This window comes from Salmo trutta, chromosome 31 (genome assembly GCF_901001165.1).
Source record: "Salmo trutta chromosome 31, fSalTru1.1, whole genome shotgun sequence".
NCBI lineage: Eukaryota > Metazoa > Chordata > Actinopteri > Salmoniformes > Salmonidae > Salmo > Salmo trutta.
In genome coordinates this window covers 22,806,981-22,819,966 of record NC_042987.1, presented here as the reverse complement: position 1 = coordinate 22,819,966, position 12,986 = coordinate 22,806,981, and the positions used below count along the sequence as shown (strand labels likewise).

Below are 12,986 nucleotides of genomic sequence, written 5' to 3'. Positions count from 1 at the left end.
TGTAAGTTAAAATGAACAGGTCTTGCACTGTTTGTTTTCTCTGCATGTTGAGTGATACTATTCCAACACGAAATTTCGAAGTCAAGTGTAAATCAGAATCTGTTGTTTTTGTAGGTGGGTCAAGTGGGACTGAACAAGAATGAATAAGATCACCTGCTGGATGTAATGTAATGCATGTTCCTGCAAGGTTGCAAGGTTTTGATTTCACACTATACAAATGACATCTCACCCACAGTGGCTCCGGTTCTGAACTTGCGCATGCGGGGAGTGACGGAGCATACCATTGACCTGGAGTGGGAGGGGTCAGTGTTGATGACGGACTACCTGGTCACCTACGTGGCCACCAGCCCAGGTGGGGTCCAGCTGGAGATCAGGATCCCTGGGAACACAACCACCTGCACTATCCCAGACCTGGAGCCTGGCATCGAGTACAACATCAACGTCTACGCTGTGCTCAACAACGTCATCAGTGCCCCTACCAACACTCAGGTGTCAACCTGTGAGTACAACAGGCAGCCATTTTCTATAATTGTATTCAGGCCATATCATGCCAAGTGGACCTCTGCCTAAAGGGGCAATCTGGTGATTTATAATTGGCATTCTTCAAGAATCAATGGGTAGGCCTGTATATAAATAATAAAACATCATCTAAATGTATGTACCAAATGCAGATTAGTCCTTTAAGTCCTCCACAATGTATTCATTTTCTGCTTAGTTTTCCTTTCAGGTGTCAACAAACTGCCACCTTCTACTTACAATACTTCTTCCTTTTCAGTAAAATGGTCTAAGAAGGTTGAGTGTACCGTCACAGACAGGGGTGAGATGCAGTGTAAAAAAAAGGGACTGCACGATGGATACTGGGAAAAATCCATGCACTTAAATTTCACCTTCAAACCAAGTAACCATATCATATATTATCCTAGGTATACATCTTGTCCTCACTTAAAAATCTTGAAAGTTTTTGACAACAACAATACAAAAACTCCCATATACGTTCACAGCCACATCTTGAGTGAAATCCTGTTGGAAGGAGGACAGACATTTTTGCCTACAGGATGTGACTAGACTCCTGCCACCTGCTGGGTATAAATGTCAGATTGGCAAATTGCTGCAGGCTCTTAGTTTCCATTCAATGCTTCTCAGACATATGCAAAACTCTCACTCCGGCCCAGAATAGAAAGCATTTTTTATAAACAGTAAACATTCAATTATCTGTCGTGGAATGATTGGGTCTTCGCTAAAAATTAAAATTCCCATCAGCAGGCAACACTCCTAGTTCTGATATGATCACACATTTTGAGTATGTTCATGCAATTCTGTTCAAGCTTTTTTCTCCATATAATACAATATATTTGTGAAGCTTTACATAGTTAGTTCTTTGCATATCTATTTTAGTCCTTCTGATTAAGACTGATCTAGTGTATTTGGAAATGTTGTTTCCGTGATGATGTGTTCATAGATCAAAGCTTACACAATGAGGAAAATGTTTACATAGGGGCTATGCTAACTACCACAGTATTCAACAGTTTGTTTAAAAGCACCTGCTGCCTGGCCTGCCCTCCACTATGAAAGAAACATGGTTTAACCACAGGGTGAAGTATTCTTCCCCCTGCCTCTATTCCCGGAGAGGAATTGTCTCTGCCTCTGTAAAGAGGGTGATTTATTGAGCATACAGAAGATGGACGCCTATAATACATCTCTCCTTGCCTCCTAGATCTCTCAAATCCAGACGGTTTACTCTTCAAATCCATCACGGAGACATCCGTGGAGGTGCAGTGGCAACCTTTCTACTACTCATTTGATGGCTGGGAAATAAGCTTCATTCCCAAGGTAAGGTTTCACAGGCAGAGAGGACAGATGTGGATGGATATTCAACTTTAGCCACATACTGTAAATAAAGCATTTGAATGAATGCAGAGTAAATAGTACAGGGTAGATATGATCTGGAATCCCCTATCATGCAAATAATCTGTCTCTGTCTAGGGATTTGGGTAAACATATTTCAGGGTTTGGAACCAGTTCAGGTAACAAAACCTGAAAAGACTAATCAAAACCAGGAACCAAAGTGATCTATATGGGAACTGGTCAATAACGTTATTTTACATTCCAAGCATTTTCCCCCCACAAAAAACGCTACAACGCGTCACTCAGAAATGTATTCCAGTGTGTGTGTGTGTGTACCCAGAGAGCAATGAGGAATCGGCCCAGAAGCGGCCTTCTTCCGGGGGGCCGGAACTGATTGAATCGGCCCGGAATCGGGTGTCGGACTCGGCCCGCAATCAAAATGAATGACTGCCCAGAATCGGCTCAAGTACATTGGGCCTTTTCTGTCTACCGGAATTCAGCCAACTTTGCCGGCATCTTACCAGAATCGCCCCAGAAGCAGCCCGATAAAAGTTTTAATAAATGTATACAAAATTACCCAATTTAGTAATTTTAAACATTACTATTATACATTTTATACCCATCCACAAAAAAACTGTCTGAGGAAACACCATACACCTGGTGACCGTGTCAGTGTGCATGCGCCTGGCCCGCCACAGGAGTTGCTACTGCATGATGGGACAAGGATATCCCAGCCGGACAAACCCTCCCCTAACTCGGACGACACTGGGTCAATTGTGCGTCGCCTCATGGGTCTCCCGGGTGCGGGTTTCAAACCAGCCTCTGTAGCAATGCAGTCTGCATTGCGATGCAGTGTCTTAGACTGCTGAGCCACTCAGGAGGCTCCATCCACAAAATGTTTAATGCTTATCAATTGCCTTGCACAAAGTATCAAAATACTAAAATACTACACAGGACTCTTAAAGAATTTCATTTTATTGTTAATTGTATTTTTTTTATCACAGAAACAATAAGAAAATATGGAAAAATAAATAATGAAATGTTTATTATATAAAGCAGCCCGTGTAATCATCTGCCAGAGAGTAGCCCCAATCAGCCCGAGCCCCAGGTAATACATTTGGGACAGATAACTCACACCGGAATCGGCACAAGCTCAATCCCTGCATCCTAGCCATAAGTAATACTGTCGAAGGCTGCCCAGACTCGGGCCACAGGACGTTGGCCGAGTCTGACTCTCAGCTGAGTGCCCCGACTCTCAGCCAGAATCGGCCCAGATCCACTGTGCTAGCTGGGTAGGCTACCTGCCCCTTCGAAGCATAGGCTACTGTAGCCTACTGACGTTACAAGCTTTATTCAGAAATAAGAGAGAGATTTTTTATTAGAGAAGAATGGATTAACTTTGCTAGTTAAGGATAATATAGTTATCATGTTTCACATTGGATTTACTAACTAGAATAATGCATATCATAACATTTTTGGTTCCAGCCCCCTAACATATTTTGAACAAAACAGAAGTTTGACATAACATGAAACAACATAATACATATTTTGACATGTACCTCGCCTACAGTTTTTATAAAAATAGAACATTATTCAGGAACAAGAAGAATACACAGTCACACACTACCGTTCAAAAGTTTGGGGTCACTTAGAAATGTCCTTGTATTTGAAAGAAAAGCACATTCTTTATCCATTAAAATAACATCAAATTGATCAGAAATACAGTGTAGACATTGTTAATGTTTTAAATGACTATTGTAGCTGGAAACGGTAGATTTTTTATGGAATATCTACATAGGCGTACAGAGGCCCATTATCAGCAACCATCACTCCTGTGTTCCAATGGCACGTACTGTTAGCTAATCCAAGTTTATCAATTTAAAAGACTAAAAGATCATTAGAAAAACCTTTTGCAATTATGTTAGCACAGCTGAAAACTGTTGTGCTGATTAGAGAAGCAATAAAACTGTCCTTCTTTAGACTAGTTGAGTATCTAGAGCATCAGCATTTGTGGGATCGATTACAGGCTCAAAATGGCCAGAAACAAAGGACTTTCTTCTGAAACTCGTCAGTCTATTCTTGTTCTGAGAAATGAAGGCTATTACATGCGAGAAATTGCTAAGAAGCTGAAAATCTCGTATAACGCTGTGTACTACTCCCTTCACAGAACAGCTCAAACTGGCTCTAACCAGAATAGAAAGAGGAATGGGAGGTCCCGGTGCACAACTGAGCAAGTGGACAAGTACAGTTGTGGCCAAAAGTTTTGAGAATGACACAAATATTCATTTTCACAAAGTCTGCTGCCTCAGTTTGTATGATGGCTATTTGCATATACCCCAGAATGTTATGAAGAGTGATCAGATGAATTGCAATTAATTGCAAAGTCCCTCTTTGCCATGCAAATGAACTGAATCCCAAAATAACATTTCCACTGCATTTCAGCCCTGCCACAAAAGGACCAGCTGACCTCATGTCACTGATTCTGTCGTTAACACAGGTGTGAGTGTTGACGAGGACAAGGCTGGAGATCACTCTGTCATGCTGATTGAGTTCGAATATAGAGACTGGAAGCTTCAAAAGGAGGGTGGTGCTTGGAATCATTGTTCTTCCTCTGTCAATCATGGTTACCTGCAAGGAAACATGTGCTGTCATCATTGCTTTGCACAAAAAGGGCTTCACAGGCAAGGATATTGCTGCCAGTAAGATTGCACCTAAATCAACCATTTATCGGATCATCAAGAACTTCAAGGAGAGCGGTTCAATTGTTGTGAAAAAGGCTTCAGGGCGCCCAAGAAAGTCCAGCAAGCTATCTCCTAAAGTTGATTCACCTGCGGGATCGGGGCACCACCAGTACAGAGCTTGCTCAGGAATGGCAGCAGGCAGGTGTGAGTGCATCTGCACACACAGTGAGGCAAAGACTTTTGGAGGATGGACTGCTGTCAAGAAGGGCAACAAAGAAGCCACTTCTCTCCATGAAAAACATCAGGGACAGACTGATATTCTGCAAAAGGTACAGGGATTGGACTGCTGAGGACTGGGGTAAAGTCATTTTCTCTGATGAATCCCCTTTCCGATTGTTTGGGGCATCCGGAAAAAAGCTTGTCCGGAGAAGACAAGGTGAGCGCTAACATCAGTCCTGTGTCATGCCAACAGTAAAGCATCCTGAGACCATTCATGTTATGGTTGCTTCTCAGCCAAGGGAGTGGGCTCACTCACAATTTTGCCTAAGAACACAGCCATGAATAAAGAATGGTACCAACAAATCCACCGAGAGCAACTTCTCCCAACCATCCAGGAACAGTTTGGTGAAAAACAATGCCTTTTCCAGCATGATGGAGCACCTTGCCATAAGGCAAAAATGATAACTAAGTGGTTCGGGGAACAAAACATTGATATTTTGGGTCCATGGCCAGGAAACACTAGTCTCAACGTCAACAGTGAAGAGGCAAATCCGGGATGCTGGCCTTCTAGGCAGAGTTCCCCTGTCCAGTGTCTGTGTTCTTTTGCCCATCTTAATCTTTTCTTTTTATTGGCCAATCTGAGATATGGCTTTTTCTTTGCAACTCTGCCTAGAAGGCCAGCATCCTGGAGTCGCCTCTTTGCTGTTGACGTTGAGACTGGTGTTTTGCTGGTACTATTTAATGAATCTGCCAGTTGAGGACTTGTGAGGCGTCTGTTTCTCCAACTAAACACTCTAATGTACTTGTCCACTTGCTCAGTTGTGCACCAGGGCCTCCCACTCCTCTTTCTATTCTGGTTAGAGCCAGTTTGCGCTGTTCTTTGAAGGGAGTAGTACACAGCGTTGTACGAGATCTTCCGTTTCTTGGCAATTTCTCGTATGCAATAGCCTTCATTTCTCAGAACAAGAATAGACTGACGAGTTTTGGAGGAAAGGTCTTTGTTTCTAGCCATTTTGAACCTGTAATCAAACCCACAAATACTGATGCTCCAGATACTCAACTAATCTAAAGAAGGCCAGTTTTATTGCTTCTTTAATCAGCACAACAGTTTTCAGCTGTACTAACCTAATTGCAAAAGGGTTTTCTAATGATCATTTAGCCTTTTAAAATGATAAACTTGGATTAGCTGACACAACGTGCCATTGGAACACAGGAGCAAAGGTTGCTGATAATGGGCCTCTGTACGCCTATGTACAGTAGATATTCCATAAACAATCTGCCGTTTCCAGCTACAATAGTCATTTACAACATTAACAATGTCTACACTGTATTTCTGATCAATTTGATGTTATTTTAATGGACAACAAATGTGCTTTTCTTTCAAGAACAAGGACATTTCTAATTGACCCCAAACTTTTGAACGGTAGTGTACATATGCAGCTTCCCCATGGAGATGAAAACATTCAGTCACTCTGGCTTCAAAACATTTAGAACATGGTTGGCGATGTTCTGGGAAGAGCAGCGTAATTCTGTACACGGCAGTATGCTGAAGAGCAACAACAAAAACAACAACAAACTGTACAATAAAACCTGTCTTTGGCAGCTCAGGTGAGTTCTATCTCAGGAGACTTTTTTTTTTTTTTAAATACCAACATTATATTGCCAAATCAAATTTAACATGCATTTTTGATATGCCCATCATTGGCTAGATTTTGACTCTCGGATTGTTGAAAAAGTGAAACATTTTGGGAGGGGGATTGATTTCTCACCGTTCAACTTAAAGACTCTGTCAAATTAGATGATGGATTGCCCAAGGCTTATTGACGGTTAGGTGGATCAGCAAGCAGGAGCCGTCTTCAAACTCATAACCATAATAGCTACAGGTTCAAAGTTAGGAGAGCTTTCCCTTTAATTCCCTCTATAAACACAAGGTACTCTAATCCTCAGTACCTCTCTCCATAATTGGCTTTCTCATTTAGGTGTTCCCGGCTAGGAAGGATAGAAGTTTGGCTGGGCTCAAAGACTTTAAGCCTGGGACTTTTAGATGAAAAGCATAAATGCCATGGACATTAACTTGGAAAGCTTTTTTGGAGGTGACAGGCTATGAATACCAAATGGCATGGGAGTAGTTGGGTCACAGTGCACTTCAATCTACATCATTTGGTGTGATTCTGTCTAAGAGACTGTCTGCTATCTATCTCCTTCCCCATAAGGGTTTGAGGGGTTCAAGCTCAACGTCAACACTTGGGAAATCATATTAGAAGTCAGAGTCTCAACCTCTGTGGGTTTAATCCAAAAGTGCCCTGAAACTTGACAATATCGTAATGGATGTGAGCAGAAAAGCAGCGACTAGTGACAAACATGAGTTCACAGTGCCAAAAGCAATGAGAGATGAGGGCTCACCCACCCTACACCAACAGCAGTTATCTGAGACAAAGTGGCCTGGCAATATTACATATTCACAGTTGTTTACGCAATATACCATACCAATGTACTTATCAGGATTGTTCACTTTTCAATCATCCAGTCAGGAAATCAGTCAGTCAGTCAGTCAATCAATCAATCAATCAATCATCAACCTGTCAATCAAATATTATGTGGATCACCCTTTTTACAATGTAATTTATCACAGAACTCTTAACAAGACCTGGAGCTTAACCGCCAAAATAACAACTAACTCGAGCTGAATTTATCATAAAGCCAGTCACAATATTATATTTATGGATGCCATAGCTTGGTGCTCGTCAGAGCAGTGAGTGTTGAGGTTTGTTCAGATCCTTCCCCTGCACTACCGTCTGTCCAGGAGTAGCCCAGGTGGAACCATAAATCACTCCTGCACGGGCAGCAGGTGGGGTTGTTTACCTGTGTATGTATATTATAGTGAAGACAGAATGTGTCCCAAATTGCACCCTGTTCCTTTTATAGCGCACTACATTTGACCAGAGCCTATGATAAGTAGTGCACTGTGTAGGGAATAGGGTTCCATTTGGAAACCATACTATGTACTGTATGACAAGAGGAGACCAAGTAAAGCCAAAGAATTATGCTTGTTTGTGTTCTCTGACAGGACAATGATGGAGGGATGACAGCTCAGCTACCCAGCACCATCACTTCGTTCCACCAGACAGGCCTGAGGCCAGGGGAGGAGTACACCGTCAACCTGGTAGCTCTGAGGGACCAAGGCCGCAGCCAGCCTGTATCCGCCACCGTCACCACATGTATGTATGGTTCTGTGATTGCTCAAATCTCACCAAACCATAATTCACAAACTTCTATCTATTAACTATGTCCATAAACATTTGGTTGTTGAAATATCCCTGCTGGTAGGTTTTTGAGGGCGTAGACCTGTGGGTGTCTTGTGTATGGCATCCATATTAGGAAGTCCCACAGTTTTCAGACTTAACTCCCTCAGTTGGTTCACAGTTTTCATATACCTACTGCAGCTTTTGTTTCTGTATTATCCCCATGTCACTGAAAATGAGTCTCTTTGCCGCTGTTGTCTCCACAGGATGTGTTCCCGTATGCCCACCCCTACCCTGTTCTTTCCATGTGATAGTCTTCAGGCTAATCAGTGGAGCTCAGAAAAAGACCACTCAAGATGTGGGGGACTCACACATACACATCTCACATACACTACATGCATCACACGGCTGAGACTAATGGGAAATGTCACCTTGACGAATGACTTGGTCTGCCAGCAATTATGCACTTAATGTAAACTTCACCCAGGAATTCCTCAGACTGACAGTTCCAGACAGTGGGATTAGATTCAATTGAACTTTTCCATAACAATTCAAATTACGTGTCCGCAGTGAAAACACCATTAATTTTCCAACCCAGGCCCACTGTCGGTTGTAATTAAGGCATTCATAATTCATGAGCGTTCATACATTTTTCACCATGTCCACCCACAGATACCTTATTGGATAAAGAAAGACACATTTTAAGTCACTCAATTATTTATAGGCGTAAAGATTTAGCCATCCTTCTTTGAGGAAAGAAAAAAAAGAGAGAAAGATACCAAACTTCTGGTGAGGGAATGAGGGAATTCATTCTTGGCCAAGAATCTTGAAACCCCTAGTGTGATCTTCGAGAAAAAACAGCAAACTGTTTTCTGTCTGGTTTATCACATTAATAGTTTAGCAGTCAATTACAGTAGGTGTTTCAGGTGTTAATCTTCGGGTCAGAAGAAATGGATGAGGTTTAGCTTAGTTACACGGCCTTTTGAAGCAGCAGATGTTCCCTGCAGACTCAGTGAAAAACTAGTAAATTACAAGGACAGCCAATTAGCACTCTCTGACAGAAACGTGACCAATCAGAGGGCACCACTTTGACATTGGTCCCTCACAGAATGACAACGCTTTAAAAGTAGTGTACTGTTCAGTCGAGCTAACTACACTGCAGCAAATGTCCCTCCACCTCCAATAACATTAGGTTGTTTATGCTTGTATAACCAACAGCATCATTTGTTTTCTCAGATGTAATCAAATTATTTAAGAATCCACACAATTGCCAAGGAAACAATTTGATTATTGGGTGTATTTTTGTAGTTATTTCAGTAATGCCCCAAGTCTGTTGTTTTGTTTTACACGGTCAGTAATTACTCAACTGCATTCCCTGCCTATCATGACACAAGGCGAGACCCAGATGCAGACACATGAGGCAGATGGTTGGAGTCTTACAATATTTAATAATCCAATAGGGTAAGGCAAGAGAATGGTCTTGGACAGGCAAAAGGGTCAAAACCAGTTCAGAGTCCAAAAGGTACCAAAGGGCAAGCAGAATCAAGGTCAGGGCAGGCAGGATGATGAGGCAGGCGGAAAAGTAGTCCATAGTCAGGCAAGGGTCAAAACCGGGTGAAAACCGGGAAGACTATCAAAAAGAGAATGGCAAAAGGAGTACGGGAAAAACACGCTGGTTGACTTGACTAACATACAAGACGAACTGGCACAGAGAGACAGGAAACACAGGGATAAATACACTGGGGAAAATAAGCGACTCCTGTAGGTGGCGGAGACAATCACAGGAACAGGTGAAACAGATCAGGGCGTGACACTGCCAACACCTCCATTTTACTTCTCTAAATGTGATTCAAATTTCAAATAGGCACTCGAACGAACATCTGATATACTGTACATATATCTTCTTGCAAGTGCATCATGGGAACAGCGATAATTTCAAAGAAAAGAGAAACCCACACACTGCTCTTGCTTGTATCACTTATTTTTTATTGAAGCTTATGTTTCTAAATGTGCAAAGCAATGGTGTTTAATTCATTCTGGTGCTACTTGGTACAACAATAGTCATGGTGGCCATGCCTCTTGCAGTATTAGTGTGAACTGTGTAGATGCTTAAATGGCACCCTATCCCTTATATAGTGCACTACTTTTGACCAGAACCCTATGTGCCTAGGGAATAGGGTGTGATTTTGGAATCACATTAGGTCATGAACCCTGTCATGTAGATTTACCTCTCCTGTCCCTTACAGTGATTGATGGGCCAACACAGATGATAGTGCGTGATGTCTCGGACTCAGTGGCCTTCGTGGAGTGGACCAATCCCAAGGCCAAGATGGACCAGATAGTGCTGCGTTATGGCCTGGTAGGAGGGGACATGCCCAAGACTACTTTCCGTCTGCAGCCCACCCTCAGCCAGTACTCTCTGCAGATGCTGAGGCCAGGCTCGCGCTATGAGGTGTCCATCAGTGGTGTTTGCAAGGGCAATGAGAGTGGAACAATCTCCACAGAATTCAGCACCGGTGAGGACCATACAACAATAAGACCATACTGTACAAGCAGCTGCTTCCGCATTATTGTGTTTGATGGAATAAGATGTTTTCATGTGAATACATACAGCACTGTAGACACAGCCATCACTGTAGATACATCCATCACTGTAGACACATCCATCACAATAGACACATCCATCACTATAGATACATCCATCACTATAGTTACATCCATCACTATAGATACATCCATCACTATAGACACATCCATCACTATAGACACATCCATCACTATAGACACATCCATCACTATAGACACATCCATCACTATAGATACATCCATCACTATAGATACATCCATCACTATAGACACATCCATCACTATAGACACATCCATCACTATAGATACATCCATCACTATAGACACATCCATCGAATATACACTACCGTTCAAAATTTTGGGGTGATTTAGAAATGTCCTCAAACTTTTGAACAGTAGTGTCCGCAAACTTTTGAACAGTAGTGTAGCACCTACTGTACACTTGGCTCTTGACATTTTCACAATGTCTTCTCTTACAAATACAGTAAAGAATGGCATAGAAATAGTAATTAGTAATTTTATTTCTATGGTCATATCATCCTTTTTTACGATCTGACTTGCTGATGAAACTGCACGTGGAAACTTTGTCCCACTTCTGATGATTGGTCTCAGTGGCCCCAACATTGTCAGTTCTGATGTTCCTCTCAGAGATCGACGCGCCCAAGAACTTGCGAGTGCTGTCCAAGTTCTCCACCGCCCTGGAGCTGGAGTGGGACAACAGCGAGGCGGAGGTAGAGGGGTACCAGGTGGTCTACAGCACCCTAGCAGGGGACCAATACGAGAAGGTCATTGTCCCACTCAACGATGGACCCACCAGCAAGACCACACTCACAAGTGGGGATAATTTGAGTTTTTGTTACACTTCTGTTTTAGGACAAAATAATGTAATGTTGCTTACTCATGATTCCCTATAGTGGCATTGTGTAGCATGATAAGGATGTCTGTCAAATGACCGAGTGAGATTCAAATGTCGTACATTTTATTAAAACATTTTAACTAAGGAGTATTGATAAGTTGCCGACATTAACCGTTTTCAGATATGTGGGAAACGTTATGGTGCCTGTCTTATGTAAAGGGCATATCAGAATAAGGGTAGGCCTTGTCTGCGCGGGATGACAGCAATCAATGCTCTCCTCTCTCCACTTCTGTAACCTGATAAGCTTACTGTTGTAATATCGATTTTAACTCTGATTAATTATGCTTTTGGAAAAGGTTAGCAGAAATTTTAAGAAAACATATTGATGAACATGGTATGTGGCAAGCCCTTCATTATTAATGCAGTTTTTAATAGGCAGTTCTGAAAGGCTCCATCTGCCTGCTCATTTTTCCTCTTTAATATCATCGTACTGTATTGTCCGCCGGGGTATTGTATGGAGAGATAAATTCCCATAACCAGCTTATGTTTATGGTTTTCTATTCACATACAAATTAAAATCAATAGTTGTTGAGGTATTGTCTATGTTTTGTCTCTGTCGTCCATCTGTCAAATTCTCATTCTCTCTCTCTCTCTCTCTCTCTCTCTCTCTCTCTCTCTCTCTCTCTCTCTCTCTCTCGCTCTCCTCTCCTCTCCTCTCCTCTCGTCTCCTCTCCTCTCCTCTCCTCCCTCCCTCTCACAGACTTGTTGCCAGGTACAGAGTATGGCATTGGCATATCGGCTATGCTTGGCACCAACCAGAGTTCTCCTGCCACAATGAACGCCAGAACTGGTAAGTGAGTTAATCGCCTGGCTCATCTGTGCAAATCAGTGATCTGACACAGAAAATCACAACTACCAGTATCAGTAAACAGAAATTCACCACCCTGTTCTCTTTTGTTTCTTACATGTTTTGTTTGTTTGAATTTCATTGAAGCATGAAAGAAAAGCATGTCAAAATACCGATTTGCAGTGCCTTCAGAAAGCATTCATACCCCTTTTTACTAATTCCACATTTTGTTGTGATACAACCTGAATTGTCTCACCCATCTACACACATTACCTCATAATGGCAAAGTGAAAACATGTTTTTAGAAATGTTAACAAATATATTGAAAATGAAATACAGCCATATCTAATTTACATGTTTTCACACCCCTGAGTCAATACATGTTAGAATCACATTTGGCAGCTATTACAGCTGTGAGTCTTTCTGGGTAAGTCTCTAAGAGCTTTGCACACCTGGATTGTACAATATTTGCACATTATTCTTAAAAGATTCTTCAATCTCTGTTATGTTGGTTGATGAGCATTGCTATACGGCCATTTTCATGTCTTACCATAGATTCTTAAGCCAATTTAAGTCAAAACTGTAATTAGGCCACTCAGGAACATTCAATGTTGTCTTGGTAAGCAACTCCAGTGTATATTGTGCCTTGTTTTAGGTTAGGTTATTGTCCTGCTGAAAGGTCAATTTGTCTCCCAGTGTCTGTTGGAAAG

General features: G+C 42.0%; 1 protein-coding gene across 2 annotated transcripts in view; it reads left to right on the top strand.

The window, feature by feature from the left end:
* The window catches only part of tnr (tenascin R (restrictin, janusin)), a 175,207-nt gene that overhangs the window by 121,147 nt on the left and 41,074 nt on the right, over positions 1 to 12,986 (top strand). The window contains exons 5-10 of one of the 2 annotated variants that reach the window (XM_029725706.1): positions 236 to 499; positions 1,715 to 1,830; positions 7,813 to 7,963; positions 10,234 to 10,503; positions 11,222 to 11,407; positions 12,190 to 12,279. In XM_029725706.1, the coding sequence (XP_029581566.1) occupies positions 236 to 499; positions 1,715 to 1,830; positions 7,813 to 7,963; positions 10,234 to 10,503; positions 11,222 to 11,407; positions 12,190 to 12,279 (1,077 nt within the window). Of the gene's footprint in view, positions 1 to 235; positions 500 to 1,714; positions 1,831 to 7,812; positions 7,964 to 10,233; positions 10,504 to 11,203; positions 11,408 to 12,189; positions 12,280 to 12,986 lie in introns of both variants that reach the window. The other variant, XM_029725705.1, reaches the window with a different exon arrangement.